At 43.8% G+C, this 24,597-nt stretch overlaps 1 protein-coding gene across 3 annotated transcripts in view; it reads left to right on the top strand.

Moving 5' to 3' along the window:
• Positions 1-24,597, top strand: part of FGD1 (FYVE, RhoGEF and PH domain containing 1) — a 268,404-nt gene that overhangs the window by 10,565 nt on the left and 233,242 nt on the right. The window contains exons 2-3 of one of the 3 annotated variants that reach the window (XM_068248308.1): positions 5,395-5,498; positions 21,270-21,354. In XM_068248308.1, coding sequence (XP_068104409.1) covers positions 21,336-21,354 — 19 coding nt within the window. In that variant the 5' untranslated portion in view covers positions 5,395-5,498; positions 21,270-21,335. Of the gene's footprint in view, positions 1-5,394; positions 5,499-13,113; positions 13,226-21,269; positions 21,355-24,597 lie in introns of those variants that run through there. The other 2 variants (XM_068248309.1, XM_068248310.1) reach the window with 2 other exon arrangements.

Here is a 24,597-nt window from a genome sequence, read left to right as displayed (position 1 = left end):
ACAAACGCTGTCCATCTAATCTGTTTTGCAAAGAAGAATGGGCAAGGATTTCAGTCTCTAGATGTGCAAAGGTGGTAGAGACATACTCTAAAAGACTGGCAGCTGTAATTGCAGCAAAAGGTGGTTCTACAAAGTATTGACTCAGGGGGCCGAATAATTACGCACACCCCACTTTGCAGTTATTTATTTGTAAAAAATGTTTGAAATGATGTATGATTTTCGTTCCACTTCTCACATGTACACCACTTTGTATTGGTCTATCACGTGGAATTCCAGTAAAATTGATGCATGTTTGTGGCAGTAATGTGACAAAATGTGGAAAACTTCAAGGGGGCCGAATACTTTTGCAACCCACTGTGTATAGCGTTTTTTATATCATTGCATCATTCTCTTATATTTGCAGTTTACACACTACTCCGCATTCTAAATGATTTTACAGAGCAGGCCAGTGAACTTTTGAACTGTCCTCTGGAGAGAAAAAACTGACAGTTGAGATAACAAGCTTCAGAAGACAGAGCTCTCTGCGACTTTGAAAGTCGTGGAGCTCAATGGCTCTTTTGCATAGATGACTGGAGGTTTTTTTTAACTCTTCCTGTACTGGAAACAATATTAGACTTATGTCTCTGAGCCTAATGTTTTATTTCCTAGCTGTACAACACATACAAATCACTATATCATAATTTTTCTGCTTCAGTGTCTCTTTAATGACTGCTCACAGTGGATCCAGATCATGAAGACACCCATGCTGTCTCTCTGATGGCTTGTATATGTGGCATTGTTACTTATGGTGGGTTTGCTTCCAGTCATGCTTCTCAGGTTATGGATCTTGATATAACTGGACTTTTCTTGCACTGGAATCTAAAAAGTTGAAGAAACTCTGAAGTCTTTTTTTTTTTTTTTTTGTCATAAAATCCTCTTAAGCATGAATGCCCCAGTTGAATCGCCGTATCTCCGCGGCAGATGGGTGATTTATTACAGTGTAATTGACCTGCAAAGTTCTACGACTTTGCAGGTTGCAGATCGTACTGCTGCTCTGGAGAGGCAGAGCTTTAGGCTGTAGCTCTGCCTCTCCGCAATCAATCTCGGCGGATCTCCACCTCCTCTCTGCCCCTCAGTGAAAGAAGACTGAGAGGGGCGGGGAGAGGCGGCGATCCGCAGAGATTGACTGCAGAGAAGGCAGAGCTACAGCCTAAAGCTCTGCCTCATTGAGGAAGTAAAGCCCTGCGAGCCCGGGAGCCTAGCAGGGCTATTTCAGTGTAATAAATCATTCATCTGCCGCGGGGATGCGGCGATTTAACTGGGGCATTCAGGATTCAGAGATTTTTATGACAAAAACAGGAAAAAAAGAGACTTCAGAGTGTCTTTAAGCCTTATAGGTACCTATAAAAGTGTTATATACTTTATTTATTGAGTCCAAATGGATAAAAGAGATACCATGTCATGGAAAATCTCATGTGAACTCCCAACAGCGTAGGTCAGAAAATCTGACGGTCAGTAGCAGGCCCCATAAATATATAGTGTATATATAGACTAAAACATCAATTGAATGGCAGTTATGTGAACCAAAACACCTTTTTGATGAGAGAGGACAGAGGAGAATGGCCAGACAGGTTTGAGCTGACAGAAGGGCTATGGTAACAAGTTATTCACTCAAGACTCAATGCCACAAGTCTCTAATATGAATATGAGATAGTAAAATAGACATTGCAGCTATTTCTGCTGAATAGAAAAATCAGTGTTTTATAGCAGAAACAACTTCTTACTGCTTTGTGGAAAATCGCTGCATCTAGCCAGTGTCTGCATGCGCAAAGGTACCAGCAGTGCCAAAGTTCCCAACTCTCCCTCTTTCAGAGGGACAGTCCCTCTTTGGGAACCAAATCCCTCTGTCCCTCTTACTCCCTTACTTCCTTCTGGCTGGATAGTGTAATGGTTAAGGGCTCTGCCTCTGATGTAGGAGTCATGGGTTCAAATCCTGGCTCTTCCTACTCAGTAAGCCAGCACCTATTCAGTAAGGAGTTCATTGGGCAAGACTCCCTAACACTGCTACTGCCTACTGAGTGCGCTCTAGTGGCTGCCTCGCAAGCGCTTTGAGTCCGACAGGAGAAAGGCACTATACAAAAAAAGGAATTATTATTATTATTCTTCAGGAATGATGTACAGATCTATGTAAATATGTGTATTTTTCTACTGAAAAATGTATTTAATTGACTCTAAACTTTATTCCCAACGATTCAATTGATATCTTTCTTTTTCTTTTCAAATGTTAAAATGAAGAAAAACTACTGTAATTATTATAGAAAGGACCATTGTGGTTTGAATGATAGAACAACATCTTTTGCTTCTGAATGCTTTGTGATATGCATAGTGAGGAGTGTGGTGGGGGCGTGGTTAGGGGTGTGGCAGGGGCATGTCTTAAAGTGTACCTGAGATTAGGGGGGAGGGATATATACCCGGGGCTTCCTCCAGCCCCCTCCAGACCGATCGTTCCCTCGCTGTTCTGCCTTATGGATCTTCTGAAATTGGCCCCGAAAAATCCTCCAGCCGGGACCAGTTCGTCGCAGGGCCAATTTAAATAAATGCCCAGGAGGTGGAGTAGGACGGCATGGGAACGATCGGTCTGGAGGGGGCTGGAGGAAACCTTAGGTATGTACATCCCCCCCCCCCATGCCATCTCAGGTTCACTTTAAAGCATCCCTCCTTCTTATCTCAAAAAGTTGGGAAGTATGCAGAGGGACAGGAACGCCCTTGTCCCCTCCCTTTAATCCATGCAAATGCTTGAAAGCATCCAGGAGATCCACAGGAGCATTGCGTGACTACATCCTTAGCAGGGGAGTAACAATAGACCCTGCAAGGGATGCAGTCACAGGTGGGCACAGAAGCCACAGGGGGCCCTGTCCTGAGAGACTGACAACTAAGGAAAAGGAGAGAAAAAAACTTTCTGCTCTCTGCACAATTGTTATATTGGCTGCATCTGTTCAGCCACTGATTAGAAATCATACAAAGTTTTGCAGACAAAGATTTGTAGACAGACCCTAGTCAGTGTGCAGCTGGGTCTTGTGTACAGTGCCCAGCCCCCAACCTCTCCTCCCTCCCCAAGTGCTCTGTACTGTAGTGATGCTAGAGGAGTCTGCAGAGCCAGTTCTGCTCCATCAGTGGAGGACAGAGTGAGTGTAATAAGTTGAGGCTGGGAGCACACTCGACTGTCAGTTTTCTGTATGCGTTTTCTGCACACCACGTGTGTCTGTATGTGTGGAGACATGCACTTTTGTTCACAGAAGCTAATGTAATTGATAGATAAAATCTGTGGCGTTCTTCATCCGCTGTTTGTTTTATCTGCATGGGGAAAACACATTCAAGTGTGAACTAGCCAATTGAATAACATTGGTTCTCAGTTTCCCTGTGCAGAATGTGTGTCTGTGTGTGTCCCTGTGTGTGTAGGGGGGAGGGTCAGTGTGTGTGTACAGTGTGAGTGTCTGTGTGTGTGTGCGTGTCTGTGTGTGTGTGTGTGTCTGTGTGTGTAGGGGGGAGGGTGAGTGTGTGTGTACAGTGTGAGTGTCTGTGTGTGTGTGCGTGTCTGTGTGTGTGTGTCTGTGTGTGTAGGGGGGAGGGTGAGTGTGTGTGTGTGTCTGTGTGTGTGTGTGTGCGTGTCTGTGTGTGCGTGTCTGTGTGTGTGTGTCTGTGTGTGTAGGGGGGAGGGTGAGTGTGTGTGTGTGTCTGTGTGTGTGTGCGTGTCTGTGTGTGGGCGGTTGGCGTTGGCAGGAGGGGGCCCAGTGATTTCTATTTACACCCCTGATCCTTAGAAATCAGTCTCTTGATTAAATTGATGTTTCTCCATACATTCTGCTTGTGCAGGATTTTTGTACAATAAACAGAGAGGAATGAAGTATACTATGAGCATGCGATAACGCAGACAATTTCCCACAAGTGTTTTTCCGCTCAACTTGTGCATCTTGCCTGCATTTTATTGCATCTGTTTTTTGTTTTTTTACAGTAGCCAGTGCTTCAGTAAGGAATCACATGCGTTGTGCGGAAAAGTAGTGCAAGTTGTATCTTTTTTAACGCTATACACAGTCACACATGGCTCCTGAAAACACAGCGGCCTCTGCACCTGCTGATCACCCCGCCTCACAAACGAGGCCGATTAGCCATTACTTCCATGGCAATGAGGAGACATCAGACTATTTTATTCCTGATCAGCTGATCTACAGGGGAGCAGCCCATGTGACCGCAGGGGGGCCCAGGGCTGTAAGGGGGCCCCAACTACTTCTTCGCTCCCTCTGATAAAGGGGACCATCCTTCAGATCAGGTGTTTTTGTAGCTATACTTTTTGTAGTCCACACTTATTTTATGACCCTTGCAGGATGGTCCCCTAGGCTGTGAGGGTCACAATGGGTTGGCAAGGGAAAGAGTGTAAAAATGGAAGGGACCCATCAAAGCTTTGCTGGGGTCCCCATGTTTTATAGTTACGCCGCCCGCTACTGATCTGTGCAAAGATGTGCAAGTATGCTCCACGGTTAGCATAGGGACCCCTCTAGATAACTGGCCTTGATGCGAGCAGAGAGGCTTAACATACATGCCTGTTGGATATGTGACACCAACAATTTCATTTACCGGTACTTTGGCATGTTGCGTTAGCCGCTGGCTATCTGTGAGTTTTAAGTCCAGGTACCTTCAAATGTTGCTCTGTTTATTGCCCAGCCTTGCGAACTCCTCATATGATGGTTATCAGCCTAAAGGAGCAACTACCAATTTTTTGCAAGGAAGCTCTTCGCGAAGCACTCCATTCTTTCCCATAAAGAAGAGGGAGCAGGATGAGCAGAAGAAAACTGGCTGCAGTTTGCAGTGGAATCTACGATGGCAATGCACCTGTAGTTTCACTTAAAGTGGACCTGAACTGTTTGCACAGGACAGAAGGAAAACACAGAGAAATGCACCCTGTATGTATTTAGAGAGTTTAGCATGTCTAATTCCCTCTCAATTGTGTCTAATCACAAGATGTTATTTGATCTCTCCCCTGTGTCACCTGACTGCCACAGCAGATATGCTCATTTGAAAGCACAGGATGTTAACCCTATATCTGCTTCCATGAAAGCAGGAAGTAGAAACAGTGCAGATTTATTGCAGGATTTGTATCAGCTGTAACAAAGAAATGTTTTTCTTTAGAAGTTGTTATGCTGTTGCGTATCTTTTAGAGCAGAGAAGATGCTCTGAGTTCAGGTCCGCTTTAAAGCGATCAAGAACGATCTAGTGTGTCTGTATCTGTAGTCCGCTCCATCTTTTATCTACTGCTGTATTATTATTTTTATTGATTTATATAGTCTTGATCCACAGTGAGTAAATTGAGCAATTTACAATCTCTAAATTGAACAATTCACAGTCTCTTCTCTCCCTCAGCAGAGTTCCCGGTCTGATACGCCTTCCATAGTTTAGCGAAGCCAATTAACTTACTGGCTTTGTTTGAGAGGAAACCAACATTCTCAGGGGAATCGTATTGAGAGGTGAGTAATACTGCGTATAATTTTCCTGAGTAAAGTTCAGATGCAGTATTGGGGTAGGAGCATTCAGCTATTAGCATACAACCGCAGGTGCTTAGATCTCTGCCCAGAATTCATCTTTCAAGTCTTTAAAGCCCATCTCATGGCATAAGTGTTTTCTTTTATATTGTGTGGGCACTTTCTAGCAGAAAGTGTTTTTGTCTGTGCATTAGTTTCTAAAGCTGCGTTTTGGCACTAAAAATGTTCCCCCGTAGCGGAATAGATCAGATATGCAAAGCAATAGGATCCGTTCACATCAGTTTTTTTAATGGATGCGTTTGTTCCATTCCGACAAACGTAACAGAAGTTTAGATCATGCACGATAATTCTGTATCGGCCGGGTGAAATTATTGCTAGCCTATGAGGACTGACAGCTGCCGCTGTCCATTTGCATCCCTGCATGGAAAAAAACGGGGGTATTTCGATTTGGCCCCCATCCGGTTCCCATTGATTTGCAATAGACCAATTTGAATCGTCTCTCCACAGGGAGGATTCTCATTGGCTCACTAAGTAGTGGACGGCCCAGTGAAAATTTTTACTGGCGCTCAGGAGGATACCCATTGATCTCTTGTATACTAATAGGAGTCTGATGCTTCTTTTGGGATTGTGGGATCGGTATACCGATGTTTCTAGAGTGCAGGGACATAAATGGGTGGTGGCATCAGTGGCAGGAGAACGCGGTGACAGTTATACTGAGTGGGCGGCAATGGAAACACAACGCAAAACCGGAAGAGAAACTGATGCCAAACGTAACAAACTGATCTGTTTAATAGGAAAACTGATCAGATTTGACAGGATCAGTTTTTCATCTGGTACAGTAGGAATCTGGCCTTGTTCTGGGCAATTGACAAATAAATCAGTTTTAATATACCTGACCAAAATCCCATCACCAGCCTCTTCTTTTAGCACAAACCTTGTTTGCTATAGACTGGAATCTTCTAAACTAGTCTCTGTATCTCATCCTTTTGTTGTCTTAATATAAGGATGATGCAATCCAAGCAGCAGCTGGAGAACATTGGAGATGATCCTATAAATCTGCCCTGGATTGTTAATCACTTGCCGACCAAGTGATTTTCCATTGATCTGTGCTGGGTGGGCTCTTCAGCCCCCAGCACAGATCGTATTGCAGGCAGGGCGATCAGACTTTCCCCCCTTTTTTCCCCACTAGGGGGAAGTCCTGCTGGGGGGGTCTGATCGCTGCCGCTCTGCTGTGCCTTGCGGGGGGGGGGGGGGGCTCCTCAAAGCCCCCCTCCGCAGCGATATTCCCCCCTCCCTCTCCTTCCCTCCCTCTCCCTGGCTCTGTGGGCAGTACAGGATGGCAATACGTCCTGTACCGCCTCTGATAGGCTTCAGCCTATCAGACAGCGGTGATCCCCGGCCAATCAGAGGCCGGGGATCGCCGATCTCCTTTACGGCGCTGATGCAGCTGCAGCGCCGTGCAGTGTAAACACAGGCGATTTCTTCCCCGCGTGTTTACATTTCGCCTGCGAGCCGCGATCGGAGGCTCGCAGGCAGTTCACAGAAACACCCTCCGTGAACTGACACGGAACGTTTCCATGGAAACCCGCGGACAACCAGTTTACGCCAATCGGCGTTAGCTGGTCGTCAAGAGGTTAAAAATCATTCACTACCAGATGGTAGCACAGTGGTAAGTGCTGCAGAAAGTGGGTTGCCAGTTGTACTACACAATCTCTGCAGTGAATTCATAGTATGTGGGAAAGAGTCCTTACATAGCAGAGACCGGAGGCTTCCATGGTGTATCATCTGTGTAATACTGGGAATACTTGATCGTTTTACCGCTCGATTGCTAATAGAAGTGAATGGAAACTGATAAGAAAAGATAAGAAAATCAAGAGGGAAAAAAATTGAAACTCGATCGAACAGCGAATTGACTGCAAAATTGCATTGTGTATTCCCAGCATTAAAGTGGTCATAGACTTATCAATGTTTCCCATTGATATCCCATTTGATCACTCTGATTGAATCTGCTAGAAATCAGTGCCACAAACAATGATTGTGCCACAAATCGATTGATTGCTGTCCAATATTGATAAAATCTGCTCATTGCGCCGGAAGGTATCACTCAATCAAAGGCGGGTCAGAGGCACAGTGGTAGCAGCTTTTGATTACGGAGCGACTGACTTGCAGTGTTGTTTTTTTTTTTGTCTGTGGGCTTTTTCTGGGCACTCCAGTTTCCTCCCACATCAGCCAAAAAACCTACAGGTAACTTAATTATCTTCCTCCTAAATTGGCCTTAGACAATGATACATACACTACGCGATACATACATAGACATATGACTATGGTATGGATTAGACTGGGAGCCCCTCTGAGGGACACTTAAGTGACAAAACAATATACTCTGTACATCGCTGCGTAGATGTTGGAAAATGCTAAAAATAATAATTACTGTAAGCGAGAACAATACGATCGGACATCAGGGATCACTAAAGATCCGGCGTGACATTGTGTGGTCGCTGTGCACACGCTAGTCTGACTCCTGATTTTAGGCCATGGCGGCTGTTATCATGAGTTCAGACCAGCGTGTGCGTAGCTGTGAGCCTAGAGATGGGATTTAAGTATAAGTGCACAAACACTAGATATGGAGAGGACATTCCCCTCTCTTATCTTCATGTAGATATAAAGACTTTGTATTAAGGCCCTTTCACATTGTGTCCTTTGCATTGTACCCAACGACCTTGCACAACACGAATAATGCTAGGTACACACCACGCTGGGTACACACCACACAATTTTCTGGCAGATTTACCTGCCAGATCGATTATTTCTAACATGTCAGATCTGAATTTTGATCTCTTTTCTGATCGATTTTGATCGTTTTTCGATTGCTTTTCATAGAAATGAACGAACATCCATCGGAAAATCGATCAAAATTCGGACATGTTGGAAATAATCGATCTGGCAGGTAAATCTGCCAGAATATTATATGGTGTGTACCTAGCATAACACGTCCATGCTTTTCCATGGATCCTTTGTTGCAGTGCTGTTTGCTGCGTTAAACTAGCGCAGAATGCATTTTTGTACGCAATGCTATTAATGCTATTAATCATATGAAATGCATACACAATATTACATGCATATACGTATATATAATATTACCAAAAGTATTGGAACACCTGCTTTTACATGCATATGAACGTCAAATTAATATAGAGCTGCCCCACCCTTTGCAGCCACAACGGCTTCAGGAGTGGGTTCATGGGAATTTTTGACCATTCTTCCAGAAGAGCATTTGTGAAGTTATGCTGGGGATACACGGGTCAACCGGCGGCTCGATTAGCCGCCGGATCGACCCCAGCCGCGTCCCCGCTCGTCCGCGCGGATCGATTTGTGCTCGCCCCCGCCGGCGCTTCCTTATCAGCGATCGATTCCCTGCCGTTGTCCGCAAGCGGGAATCGAGCAGGTGGGGTTCGAGCGGCTTGATCGGGCCAGCTGAATATTATCAGCTGGCCAGATCAGCTGGTCGGTACACGTACAGAAACGTACCGTGTATCCCCAGCATTAGGTACTGATGTTGGATGAAAAGTCCTGACCCACAAGTTTTCTGATGGGTTGAGTTCAGGGTTCTGTGCAGGTCAGGCCCGGAACAAGGTCCTCCAGCACCCAAGGCTGAGACACCAAAGCCTATCCCTCCCATCCCAGTCGTCACACACTGATTGCTATTAGACTAAGAGGCCCCCAGGGCCCCCAACTCCCCCTTCCCCCCCAAATACCTTAATCTCTAGTTATCTGGCTTGCAGTCACTGCCATGTATCCCCTTTTCTTATTTCTCTCTGCTTCAAACACAATCAAGGAATGATGGCTGAATGAGTTGTGCGCCCCACCCCTCCTCCTACACTGCGCCCTGAGGCTGAAGCCTCTCTCGCCTCTGCCTCGGCCCGGCCCTGGTGCAGGCCAGTCAAGTTTCTCCACATCAAACTTGTTCATCCATGTGTTTATGGACCTTGCTTTGTGCACGGATGCACAGAGGGCCATCCCTAAACTATTTCCATTAAGTTGGGAGCATGAAATTGCCAAAACATCTTGGTATCCTGAAACATTCAGTCAGGGCAGTTTCTAGGCTAAATTGCACCCAAGGCGAGGGTGTAAAAATTGCGCCCCCTTCCCCCCACCCCCGTGGACTCGCAAACCCTTACTCATTAGGGACAGTCACACTCACACAGCCACAGGTTACAAGTAGATCTGCCTACTTGCTTAGTGACTAGGCGCTCATCCAGGAGGAAGCAGGGACCAGGAAAACACAGGGGAAGAAAGCCCGGAAAGCTGACTCCTCCATGGGCACTGCGCACTGTCAGCCTGCAGTACCGCTACAGGACATCAGGTGTCATCATGCGGTGGTGACATGATGATGACTTGACGTGGGATGCAGGCAGCCCAGGAGGAGTCAAGGAAGGTGAATACGCTGGTAGTCTTCTTTCTTCTTCCATTTGGCTGCACCGTGCGTCACCAGCTCCCTAGCGGTTATGTCCTTCTGCCTGCGCCCCCTGCTTCTACTTTCCAGTCTGCGGTGGTCGCCCTGCCCGCACATTCCAAGAAATGGAGAAAAAAAAGACACAAAGACAACAGGAGCTGAAATAACACAGCACTTTAGTAGCTCATGGATAGTATATAAAATTAAAAGAAGCTACTCACAAAGGTTGGTTGCAATAGGGGCAACCAACCACTTGATGTAGGTGGAGACAATGAACCAGACTCCACCCAGGGTCTCCCAATGGGACTGGATATGGCCACTATCTTAGGTTAAAAACTGGATCTCACAATGGCGTCCTCCATTTAACCCCAGAGGGAATCCCTTCAACCTCAATGGGATGGGGGATGTAATGCACACAATAAGGGTAAAGAGGCGCCCAGGTAGAGATAAAATTAGGTTAAAATCAAATAAAATGTAGAAAAATGAGGTGGCTTACCTCGATAATGACAGCCAAATAAGACACTGAGATTTATTATGCACAGCCTGTGCATAATAAATCTCATTGTCTTATTTGACCTCCATTATTGAGGTAAGCCACCTCATTTTTCTATCTCTTATTTGATTTTAACCTAATTTTATCTTTACCTCTTTACTCTTCTTTTCTGTGCTACAGAGTCCAAACCACGGCATCCGATGCTTTGCATTGCACTTGGTGATGTAAGGCTTGGTTGCAGCTGCACGGCCAAGGAAACCCATTCCATGAAGCTCTCTATGCACGGATCTTGAGCAAATCTGAAGGCCATATGAAGTTTGGTTGTCTGTAGTTATTGACTCTGCAGAAAGTTGGCAACTTCACATACACTTAAAAGTGCAGCACGGTAATTTGTACGCTGCATAATCTGAAGGAAAAATTCAGTTGAATGGGCGCAGGAAATAGCGGTAGTAGAACATCAGTAAATTTACAGATATTCTACTACTAAATGCATACAGTGAAATATCGGTAATATTTGCTGATATTTTACTATGACCTTACCTCTCTCTACTCTCACACAGAACACATGTCCCCCCCCCCCCTCCCCGATGGTGGCTACCCTTAACCTCTACCCTGGTGGTGCCTAACCTTAACATCCCCCCCTCCCGCATTGTGCCTAACCTTAACTCCACCTGGTGGGCGACTAACCTTAACCCCCCCCAGTGGACAACTAAGCTTAATCACTCTAACCTTAACTTCCCCCCCTTCTACACCACCCTGAGCCTGAACCCCCAAGATAAATTTGGGCAACCACTAAATAGCGAGATCCGGGGTCCCCCACTATGCGAACTGCTTTGTGACGACTATTAGTAGCTGCAGTTTGCATAGTGGGTGGCCCCGCTATTTATTGGGTGCCCATATTTGTTGCGCTTCTTTTACTGTAGCTGTTCTGGGCAAATGTGCCACAGTATGCACTGATCCCGCTCTGTGATTTTACATGGCCTAATTGCTTCCACTTTGTTATGATACCACTAACAGGTGACTGTGGAACATTTAGCAGTGTGAACATTTCACAGAAGGGCTTATAAAATTATTTATTATCATTATTTATTGGATTTATATAGGACCAACATATTTTGCAATGCTGTACAATACATTGGATTACAGACTGTATTAACAGGGGGACCGCCAACAAAATACAGGTAATAGACAATAGATATAATAATACAGGTAATAAGCAATAAGATAAACAACACAGGTAGTAATACAATGCCAGATCATACACTGGAGTAGTAGTGCTAATAATACAAGTTCACATATTCTGGGTAGGGTGTACAATCAAGTATGATACGCAAGGGGAGAGGGCCCTGCCAAAGGCTTACAATCTAGAGCAGGCAGGGGCAAACTTGGCCCTCCAGCTGTTAAAGAACTAAAAATCCCACAATGCATTTGCCTTTGAGTCATGACTGCGGCTGTCAGACTCCTGCAATGCATTGTGGGACTTGTAGTTCCTCAACAGCTGGAGAGCCAAGTTTGCCCATGCCTGATCTAGAGGGAGGAGTGGTGACCCAAAAGGAGGGGGGGGTGCATAAAGAAGGTAGCCCTCCTTGAAGAAATGAGTTTTGAGGGCTTTTTTGAAGGTGTTAAAGGAGGGGGCAAGCCTGATGGGCAGTGGGAGAGAGTTCCGCAGGATGGGGGTTGCTCTAGTGAAGTCCTGTAGTCGTGCATGGGAGTGTGAGATGCGTGGGGTGGTTAGGAGGATTTTAAAGGAGGAGCGAAGTGGGCAGCCAGGTGTGTATGGAAAAGGTGGTATCCTATCACGGTACTATGCTGGAATTCACTCATCTCCAGAGAGCGACCCATTCTTTCACTAATGTTTTCAGGAATGATCTGCATGCCTAGGTGCTTGATTTTGTTTACTTGTGGCTGTGGAAGTGACTGGAACACCTGAAATCAATGATTTGGAGGGGCTTCCCTATACCTTCCTCCCCCCTAACAAATCTACTCTGATTGCTTCAGGTGATAGTTTCCCTGTGATCAGAGTACAAATAAGGTGCTTGCCTCTATGCCAGGTTCCATTTTATCCAGCTTGGTAAATTGCAGAAGAGTAGGCATTGTGAGACATTGAGGCACACTGAAAACTCTATTTCACGACTCTCCACTTTTCAGCTAATATCCTATTTCACATGTGCATCCAACAAGACTGAAACATTTCCTATAGAGATAAAGTGATCACCGTGAAACCACTGGTGATTATATACCATGCTGAGAGAAGAACCCAGGTGGTACAGAACAGGTCCGACTAGCTACCTGCTTTACATTTGCTGTTTTGTTTAACAAGACTTATTTGCATTTGTATTAGTCGTTGATAATAGGATGGTGTTGTAAATTCAGAGCACTCATCGCATGATTGCAATATCATCTGTTTGGGCTTTCATCTAAAGAGTGCTGATCTGAGATTTCATTTGATTTGCATTGCGTCTGAAAACTGATATCTCAGAAATACCAATATATATGTATGAATATGTATGTATGAATTTATCTTCATTGAGGTAAGCCTCTAATTATTTCTTATTTTTTAACTGTTTTTAGCAATAAGAGGTGTGCAGGTTGGCACTGCAGCAGGTATACAATCTTGAGTGGGGAGCTGGCAGGACCACTATGCTTCAAACAGCATGGTTACAGTTGCGTGCTCTGGTGCGTTGAATAGTATTGCTACATGAGAAGAGGAGAAAGAGGAGAGAGGAGACCGGCACTGCAATCAGCTGTTTATTCCATGCTGTAAAGGTGCATACAAAAAAATCACTGTTTCTGTGCATAATAGTAAACATACCAGGTGAATGAAGCAGGGTGGGTAGCGGTGGGTGCTGGGCACTGTGGGCCTAAAACTGTTTTTAACCTAGTTTTATCATACCCTGGGTGCCTCTTTCCCCCCTCTGTGCCTTTACCCTCTTTTGGGAGGGGTGTACCCTTTGTTCCTTAGTGGTTTAGCCACATTCTGGACCATTTGGTTGTTCTTGTAGCAAGAGAGCGACCGCACCCTGTTTGCCCTGGACACCCGAGTGGAGTCGGGTTTATACATCTCCACCTGCCTACAGTGGTTGGTTGCCCTTCTGCAACCTCCCTTTGTGAGTAGTATTAGCTCTTTTATTCAATTACCATCCAATTATGACATAATGAACCATCTGGGCTCCTGTTGTCTCTTGTGTTTTTTTTCCTTATAGGGTGCCTTGATCGCCCTTCACAGTTTCATCCGCCAATGAACAGTTATTGCCCAGCAAGACTTGCTAGAAGCCTTGTGGCCCTATAACAGTCTGAAGACCCTTAGTGACACAACTGAATAATCACCCTCTCACCTCAGTCCAAGAGATGAGTTGTTTCAGCAGTTGATCAGTAATGTATTTTCATTCAAACAAGCCTCTGACAATAGTGGTGAAAATGAGCATGTGCAGACCTTACTTGTGTATGCCGAGTTGGGATACACGGTGGAAACGGGGCCATGACAAGCATATTTCACAAGCTCTTGTCGAATATGTTTAGAGGGACCCAGTGTTGGAATAGTGGCATGTAAGAGGACCTGTGCAGCCTCTGAACTATCCACAAGCGTCCCACTACTGAAGAAAGTATCTAAGGTTTTTTTTTATGTATTTCAACTCAGGTACTCTTTAATACTCTCCTTTTAAGTTTCTTCAGTCTCTTTCCATTCCTTTTCACTTTCTCCCACTTTAAATGTCCAAAGAGCCACATTTAAAGGGAACCTTAACCGGCGGGGAAAAAAAAATCACTTACCTGGGGGCTTTCCCAAGCCTCCTGCAGCCGTCCGGTGCCCGCGCCGGTCCTTCGGTGCCCTCCGGTCTCCCTCCGCCGCTAAGTTTCGTTTTCGGACGACTGCCAGTCGTCCTCGGGCCTCTTCCGCATTCCTCGTCGTAAACTGCAGTAAAGCGCGTCCGCATGACGCCAAACGTGTCATGTGCATGACGCCAAACGCGTCATGCGGACGCGCTTTACTGCAGTTTACGACTAGGAATGCGGAAGTGGCCCGAGGACGACTGGCAGTCGTCCGAAAACGAAACTTAGCGGCGGAGGGAGACCGGAGGGCACCGAAGGACCGGCGCGGGCACCGGACGGCTGCAGGAGGCTTGGGAAAGCCCCCAGGTAAGTGAATTTATTTTTCCTCGCCAGTTAAGGTTCCCTTTAAGAACGCCTAAGTTCTCCTGTCCTTTTACTCATACCTCCGAGGGTACTTCAATTCAGCTAATGAGGTACTTGAACTAGTCAAATTACGGTAATCCATTTTAGTTAGTTTCAGAAAACCTGTATAAGGTTATTTAACGGCATAATGAAAGTCTGAAAGATATTTACAGTGGGATGCGAAAGTTTGGGTAACCTTGTTAATCGTCATGCTTTTCCTGAATAAATCGTTGGTTGTTATGATAAAAAAAGCAGCACAGCTTAGTGTGGCAGTGGCCGCAGCGCAAATAAAATTTTCAAAGCAGGCACGCCACTGCTGTAGTATGCACCATTAACTTACTCGCTCTACCCCAAAACTAACAGCTGCTCCAATTTATCCCACTTTAGATCCAGTCCGTTCTAGTGACTTTGTAGGACGAGATCCCTGCACTTTGGCCCAATAGGCTGCCTGTCTCTTGACAAGCAGCCTATTGGGCCAAAGTGCAGGGATCTCGTCCTATAAAGTGAACCAACCCCCAAGTCAGCTAGCTAATTGTACAAGCTGTTAGTCGGTATTTCTCCTGTTTGAAAAAATTGCTGATGTTGCTGAAATCCAAGAGAAGCTGAAGACGTATCTGACACTTCCGCTACCCGTTGGATCAACTGTATACACATCACCATGGCAACAGGGATGTGAGCGCTCTGCTGCGCATTCGCACTGTCGCAGTTTGAAACATATTGTATGGCTCTCAAGGAATTACATTTTAAAATATCAATATCTATAACCAATCTGGTGTATCTGATCATGTGTGCTAAATGCCCCAATGTTATGTACGTGGGAGAAACTGGACAAACTGCGCAAACGTGTGAATGGACACAGGCACACTATTAAAGATACCAAATCTGGGCTCCCAGTTGCTACACACTTTCGGTCCAACGGACACAGCATGGATGATCTTCGTGTCACTGTCCTGAAGGGTGGCTTCAAAACGTCAAATGATCGATTAATAGCAGAAACAAAATTTATAAATTGGTTCAAAGCTGTGCAGAAGGATTTGAATAAGGACAACAACTTTCTATATTGGTATGAGACTGATGACATTTGAACTTTTCTCAGCCATTATAGCTGAACTTGTGAACTAAGAATTTACGATACCTCTGTGTCAGTCCAACTCCCAGGTATGTGAGCACCAGGTTATCTTGGCTTACAACCCCTAACCCCATTTGGATGGTCTGTGTGAATTAAGGCATCTTAATGACATGTATTTATGCTTGAAAAAAATATCTGTTTTCCCTTTTGATGTTGCATGTATATAAGCTGTCTGTACCACCAGTTTGCAAACTAACAGGATATAAGCCAGACGAAGGCTGCAAGGCCGAAAGCTTGCTTATTTTATTCATTTTTAGTTAGCCAATAAATGGTATCATCCTGATTTAAAACTTCTTGCTTTTACTGATGGCTAACACGGTACAATACCCTACTGCATTTTAAAATATGTGGCATTTATGGCTCTCTCAGCCAAAAAGGTTCCTGACTCCTGGTTTAGAGGCTGTAATTTCTGCAAAAGGAAGATCTACTAAATATTGATTTCATTTCTGTTTGTGGTGCCCAAATGTATGCACTTGCCTAATTTTGTTTCAACAATTATTGCACACTTTCTGTAAATCCAATAAACTTCATTTCACTTCTCAAATATCACTGTGTGTGTCTCCTATATGATATATTTAACTGATATTTTTTATCGTAACAACCAACGATTTATACAGGAAAATCATGACGATTAACAGGGTTGCCCAAACTTTCGCATCCCACCGTATATGATATACACCTAAGCAATGTTTAGGAGTCAAGGGGTACTTGAGATGAGATGATTACTTGAGATGAGGGGGTACTTGGCAGTGGTGCTTTTTTGATGCTATAATAATGTTTAGATATACAGTGACAAAACGTTGAGTCAGTTGATGATCGGGTTTTAGTGGCACCAAAACATTGCATTAAATAATGCATAAGTAATTGAGTGACGCACAAAGCGCCTTAAGCACACTGGCGAGACCTTTGTGGAAAAGGGAATACTTAACCTGTTACTACTATTATACAGTAATAATGAGATTTTTTATATGCAAGCAACCTTTGCTAAACAACATGTTCTATACAGTGGTGTGAAAAACTATTTGCCCCCTTCCTGATTTCTTATTCTTTTGCATGTTTGTCACACTTAAATGTTTCTGCTCATCAAAAAACGTTAACTTTTTGTCAAAGATAACATAACTGAACACAAAATGCAGTTTTAAATGATGGTTTTTATTATTTAGTGAGAAAAAAACCCTCCAAATCTACATGGCCCTGTGTGAAAAAGTGATTGCCCCCTTTGTTAAAAAATAACTTAACTGTGGTTTATCACACCTGAGTTAAATTTCTGTAGTCACCCCCAGGCCTGATTACTGCCGCACCTCTTTCAATCAAGAAATCACTAATGCTGGGAATACACGTTTCGTTTTTTGCCTTCGTTTTAGCCTTCGTTTTGATTGTGCCTTTTGTCCTTTTCGTTCCCGAAATAATCGAACGTACGGTTAATATCACCACCCACGGTTTCGTTTTTTTTTCGATTCTGATGGTTTCGTTTTTTTCCAATAATCGAAGGCTGCAAAGAAACGAAACGAAAATCCCTTTTTACAGGGACGGACTAACATAAACGAACATATAATCGATCTGAACAGCCATCAAGCCTACCAATGGCTCGATTAGATGGATAAAGAGAGATAATATCAAACATGTTCGATCACTAGTCGTTCGTTTTTGGGGTCTATTAATCGAAACTATAATGAGATTATGACTATTTTCACATACGTTTTCAACACTCGATTCGTTTACTGAACGAATCGAAGGCTAAAACGAAGGCAAAAACGAAACGTGTATTCCCAGCATTAAATAGAAGCTATCTGACACAGATAAGTAGACCAAAAGCTAGACATCATGCCAAGATCCAAAGAAATTCAGGAACAAATGAGAACAAAGTACTGTAATTGAGATCTATCAGTCTGGTAAAGGTTATAAAGCCATTTCTAAAGCTTTGGGACTCCAGCGAACCACAGTGAGAGCCATTATCCACAAATGGCAAAAACATGGAACAGTGATGAACCTTCCCAGGAGTGGCTGGCCGACCAAAATTACCCCGAGAGCGCAGAGAAAACTCATCCGAGAGGCCACAAAAGACCCCAGGACAACATCTAAAGAACTGCAGGCCTCACTTGCCTCAATTAAGGTCATTGTTCATGACTCCACCATAAGAAAGAGACTGGGCAAAAACAGTCTGCATGGCAGATATCCAAGGCGCAAACCACTTTTAAGCAAAAAGAACATTAAGGCTCGTCTCAATTTTGCTAAAAAAAAATCTCAATGATTGGCAAGTCTTTGGGGAAAATACCTTGTGGACCGACGAGACAAAAGTTGAACTTTTTGGAAGGTGCGTGTCCCGTTACATCTGGCGTAAAAGTAACACAGCATTTCAGCAAAAGAACATCATACTAACAGTAAAATATGGCGGTGGTAGTGTGATGGTCTGGGGTTGTTTTGCTGCTTCAGGACCTGGAAGGCTTGCTGTGATAGATGGAACCATGAATTCTACTGTCTACCAAAAAATCCTGAAGGAGAATGTCCGGCCATCTGTTCGTCAACTCAAGCTGAAGCGATCTTGGGTGCTGCAGCAGGACAATGACCCAAAACACACCAGCAAATCCACATCTGAATGGCTGAAGAAAAACAAAATGAAGACTTTGGAGTGGCCTAGTCAAAGTCCTGACCTGAATCCTATTGAGATGTTGTGGCATGACCTTAAAAAGGCGGTTCATGCTAGAAAACCCTCAAATAAAGCTGAATTACAACAATTCTGCAAAGATGAGTGGGCCAAAATTCCTCCAGAGCGCTGTAAAAGACTCGTTGCAAGTTATCGCAAACGCTTGATTGCAGTTATTGCTGCTAAGGGTGGTCCAACCAGTTATTAGATTCAGGGGGCAATTTCTTTTTCACACAGGGCCATGTAGGTTTTTAGTTATTTTTCTCACTAAATAATAAAAACCATCATTTAAAACTGCATTTTGTGTTCAATTATGTTATCTTTGACTAATAGTTAACGGTTTTTGATGAGCAGAATCATTTACGTGTGACAAACATGCAAAAGAATAAGAAATCAGGAAGGGGGCAAATAGTTTTTCACACCACTGTATATGTATACAGCACGTAGTGGTTTGTAGCACTCTTGCCTTCCAGCACTAGGGTCCCATGTTGGTTTCTCAGCCTGTGCATTGTCTGCATGGGGTTTATACGTTTTCCTTGTGTTTCTTTTGGATTTCCTCTAAGCACTACAGTTTAGTTTTCCTCCAAACTCGACCTTGAAATGTATCTGAAGGGAAAACAAGTGTACCAAATGGGTACTTACCTCAGTAGAAGGAAGTCTCTGGATAATCCAAAGGCTTCCGCATCCCCCTCGCCTCCACTGATCCAGCGGTAGGACCCCCGTTACCTCGTTGACAAAAGTTTTGTGGAGAGGTGCGCAAGGCCACACTCCTTTCTGTGAACGATCGTGGCTATACCGAGTTGCTTCGGCTTAGCTTTTTCTGCCAAGCTTCAGTGACTCCATGCTACTGCGTGGTCGTCCTGCACAGTGCGACTATGTTCTTTCATGGATGGGAGCACAGTTGCAAAGTTCTGAGGGACCCGGTGCTGGATCAGGGGTCGGGAGAAGGACTTTACCAAGGTAAGTATGTAACTTTTTGTCCTGTATATCTGGTTTAAAGAGTAATTGTTGGGCATAAAATCAAAAATCTATTATTTATTTTTATCTGGTAAACAAGTAATAAGGATGCTAACCAGGCAATCCAAAGGTTGAAATCTCTATTACTTTTCTTGTTGATAAATTATCATTTCCCAGTTTACCTGACTCTTATTTGGTACAAACAAAATTTGGTACACAAAAAGGAAGTTGCAGGGCATGCTGTGTTGTCCTTTTTTTTGCTTCTGTACTTCCCCTCAGACTAATGGAGCCTGCTTGGCTGAAGCCTCTTTCTCTCCTGTTTTCCCCTCCCACACTTCTGTTCCTCTCTGATTGGCCAATATTTCTCATGCTGGGAGAATGCACTTTCTATAGTGAAGGCCGGGCAAATCAGGCAGAGGAGACTAAGGGAGAAAATGACATCAGAATTGGCTTCAAAATAGCCACACTTAAAATGGGAATTGCTAAGAAGGATTTTCTCTTTTTTTTTTTACTGTAGAAAAATCACTAAAATCAAAACGTGGACAGTGCAATACACATGTTATGTAAGTAGAGCAAGTATTTATTTACTTATATATGTGTTTTTTTTCTGAGATAGTATGGCTGACAGCTCCTTTTTAAGGTAAGTACACATGAACAGTAATTATTTCCAGCAGGGATAAGGAGTTGATCCTACATGTGCAAGTTTAAGGGACGTGCCATACAGACACGTTGCTAGGCTACAACCTTGCAGTGGGTTCTATTACTATGGAGAGGGATGAAGGACAGCAGCACAGTGTTTTCTGGGGTTAGGATAAGGAGGGGAACAATGTGCTCAGCTGTGAGGATTCAGTGCTCTGGATGTTTTAGTGACACATTGGGGCAGCTGTACTCATGCTAGATTCTTAGCAGAGATTGCTTGACCGACTGGACTTGACCTACTCACCTTGGCTGAGAACATTTTAGCATGTGTACCGAGCTTGAGGGCCTTTCCACACTGAGGCGCTGCAGGATTTTTACTTCCCCCCACCGCCGTGCAATGAAAGTCTATGGAGACTTTCATACTTCCACAGTATGGCGCACCACAACAGAACTGACGTTTTTGCCGCATCCCCAACGCAGGTCCAAAACTACATTAACGCTGCGGCAATGCATCGACTTGCGTCATCCCGGAAGTCATGTTAGTCTATGGCAACACATGGATTTTAAAACAATTACCGATACAACGTCGCGGCACACATGCGCGGAACCGTATTTTAACTATACTCTTCTGTATACCCAAAGCAGGAAGTGAGGGCAAGCGCACTTCACTTCCTGCTCGGCCAGTGGCCAGACAGTGGATCTCACTTCCTGCTCGGGGGACACTGCGCAATGGTGTGGTGTTCCCTGAAGGCCTGTTTTTGATGATGCGTCGGGCGCAACACACTGCATCGCTAACGCTTGTTTTCAGTCTGAAACCAGTCTTAAGCTATGGTAGAGATAGATTGTGAGTTCCCCAGAGGGACAGTTAGTATTAGTACGGCATTGGTGAGTTGGGGGCGCAGGGTGAGCCGATTGACGGGAGCGTTAAATACTATTCCCCCTCCGAGTCATAGCTACTGGGAGGGAGAAGTAATTTGAGGTTTGGTGATTGCCGGGAACCCTGAATTACCCTTGCGTGGGGTGTGCATTATAGCATTCGTGCCATTAGTGCTGAAACCACCTGCTTCACCAGTTAGTGACATAATAATATTGCACATTAGTATGTGTATTCTTACATTTATCTAGGATTCTAGAAGGGAAAGTACTCCTTTTCACTTTTGTATTGTTTTTTTTTTCTACTTGAGCACTCTCTTGGTTTTTATACACCTCTTAGGTACAAGCCTAGGAGATCTGCCTCCTGACTATATTTCAATGTTTTGTTTTTTCCCTAGATTGCAACCACCATCCACCAGAAACTCCATCAAAGTCCAAGAAAGGACAGTCTTATCTTCTCCTACATGTGGCAACCTATAATTTGTGAGTAGTTTTATATTAATCATTTATATTCTCATATTCCTTAAATACCTTGTTTAATCACCCAAACTTTATTACTAGATGTGGTCAATAAGATGCAAATATTTCCAAGTTGATGCAGAATTATACAAATTCTATATGCAAATTCATGCAGCTTTAAAATGGACCAATCAAATACCACCAAGGTTTAATTTGATTAGTCCGTTTTCATGCCGCATACATTTGGATATGGAATTTGGATAATCCAGCATCAACTCGGAATTATGTGCATGTCATTGACGATACTTATTTATTATGTTGAATGGGGAGGATTGGCCAGAGAGACTGTAGTCAGCCGCTGGACGTAGCTACTGAGCTGCTGCTCTGTGTGGTCCTAGGGACATCGGTAGCAGACAAATGTAAACAAAATGCAACTGTATTGTTTACTGAAAAGTATAAGTTGTTTCTACTGTTATACATTATTATTATTATTATTATTATTTTTTGTATTTAGAAAGTGCCAACATATTACGCAGCGCTGAACATTAATTTAGGTTGCAGACAATATTTAGGGGTGACATACAGCAATATGACAATACAGGAATACAAGAAAGACCAGATCAGGCAGCACAGTAGGAGTAATGCTTAGTCAGTCACTGGATGGAGCATGGAGATTAGGCAAGTTAGGTTCACTCAAGTGCATAGCATGGGTTCACAGTAATGGAGGTGCATGATCAGGTAGGACACAAAAGGAGGAGGACCCTGCCCTAAGGTTTACAATCTAGAACAATATCCATATGAAATGGCTACAGACTTTTACTTTGCTGGAACTGGCAAAGAAGTTTGGCAGGTCCTAGGGAAGGAAAGCACTAGCAAAGTAAATATGCACAAATTGCATTAAAGGGATACTGTAGGGGGGTCGGGGGAAAATGAGTTGAACTTACCTGGGGCTTCTAATGGTCCCCTGCAGACTTCCTTTGCCCATGCAGCCATTCACCGATGCTCCGGCCCGCCTCCAGTTCACTTCTGGAATTTCAGACTTTAAAGTGTACTATGAATAATTACTAGAAGTTTAGCAGCAAAGAAAATATTCTCATATTTTTATTTTCAGGTATATAGTGTTTTTTCTAACATTGCATTATTCTATAATATGTGCAGATTACACAACACTCAGCATTCAAAATTATTCTTTCAGAGCAGTCTGTGAACTAATGACCTCTCCTCTGGAAGAGAAAAAGTAAATAAGTCAATAACACTTGAGATAATAAAAGTCAGATAACAGCTCTCTCCATGACTTTGAAAGTCGCAGAGCTTAATTGCTTTTTTTGCATAGAGATAACAACTGGAGTTTCTTAACTCTTCCTGTACTGGAAACAGTTAGACTGATGTATCTGATCTTAATGTTTTATTTCTTAGCTGTACTACACACACAAATCATAATATCATAATTTTTTTTCACTTCAGTGTCTCTTTAAATATACCCTTTCTGCACGCACGGTAACACAATAGCAAAGAAAGTGTATGGAGCCCAGTACACTAGCTGCGTTGCGCTGGAAGCATGTTATCGTGAGACTTCAGCAATGGAATCAATGGAAGTCAATGGCTTTAAATTTTAAAATTTAAATTTGTTGGCGGTGCTGCGCGCATGCGTGGAACAATGCAAATATGATTGGGAAGCTGGGAATTCCAGTGACATACTTTCTGTCCAGGAGGGAGTACATCACTGGGTGAGGGGTGGCGATGGGTGTGTGTGTGTGTGTGGGGGGGGGGGTGCGCTTTGCCACAGGCTAATATGAATTAATGTTTTTGCGATGCGAGGGGGCTGGCGCATCTCACCACAATGCTGTTATCCTTCCTGTATGTGACTCCATATGGGGGCTGCCTCTCTACCGCCTGTGCCGATCACTAACTAGTGCCCGGACAGGGCACAGAAGCAACTCGCCCCCTTCAGCCTCCTGTGTGAAAGAAGACAAAGGCTGGAGACACACTGTTTTTAGGGTTGTTCTCTTTAAAAATAAAAAATGCTTCAATTGACTTGTATCAAAATTGCGGCGAAATTGCTACGATCACGATTCTGCCGCGATTTTAATTCAAGTCAATGGAAGCATTTTTACAAAAATTAAAATGACCCTCTCTAGTGTGACAGGACACTTAGTGTCCTCAAGATCAGCCAATAACGGTCATCATTTTGTAGTAATCAGGTAAGAAAAAATATGCAGCAATTACACGCATGAGAAATTTTAACTGAATATTAGCTGATCAATATTTTTGTTCCACATGAAGCAATACAAGCCCATTGAAAAATTAAGTTACTGTTATATTCCCAATTGAATTCCTTTAGACGTCCTGTCGGAAATCGATGGTCACGGTGTGGTGTATTGATCGATCTTCTCCGATTTGTTATGCCAATCGTTAATGAGCCAATAGCATGTCAGGTTACCTGAACATCACTGGGATACGCTTTGACTTTATTCTGTGAATGGAATGATTGTTGAATGACGTCACAGATGTTCTATCATATACAGTCTGGCGCTTGCAAGCAGCGCGGCCGTTCTGAGCAGTGGCAGGGAATGGGTTAATATTTCAACAAGGACCATTTTTGCTCGTGTTCAGTATTGATCTGGGGTTTACTGCCTTATGGCCTGGTTTTCACAGTCTATGGTCAAATCGTTTACATACGTTGTAAATATTAGGGAGTGTGTGACCACCCTTAAAGGGAACCTGACCCAAGTAAAATTATTTAAAATAAACACAGGATGTACCTGCAAATGAATATTGTGTACTGTACTTAACTTGCCGTCAGTTCCTCTCAGAAGCTCACCATTTTCTTCAAGCAAGGATCACTTTCAGTACTGACAAGATTTTGTCAGAATTGAAATTTATCAGTTGCTGTCAGTTATATATCAGTTGCTGTCAGTTATAACTGAAAGGACAACTGATATGCAAGGTAATGTCCATGTTTTACAATGGCTCAAGTGGGCGATATTACAGTTTAACTACTTCACCCCAAAGGCATTTTTAGCCTAATGGACAAGAGCGATTTTCACTTTTCAGTGCTCATCCCTTTCATTTGCCAATAGCTTAAAGAGACACTGGAGTGTAAAAAAAAAAGCATCTTTTCATTTAATAAAAGTGTTTAACATAATAGCCCTAACTACACCGCCGCATTCCCAACGCTGTAAACTATCTAAAGCCCCCCTAACTCCCCCCCCCCCTCCACCTCCCCTGCAAAATCCACAACTTTCTTGGTCGTGGATTTTGCTGCCC

This window comes from Hyperolius riggenbachi, chromosome 8 (genome assembly GCF_040937935.1).
Source record: "Hyperolius riggenbachi isolate aHypRig1 chromosome 8, aHypRig1.pri, whole genome shotgun sequence".
In the NCBI taxonomy this organism is placed as follows: domain Eukaryota; kingdom Metazoa; phylum Chordata; class Amphibia; order Anura; family Hyperoliidae; genus Hyperolius; species Hyperolius riggenbachi.
This window is presented reverse-complemented; position numbering and strand designations above follow the sequence as displayed.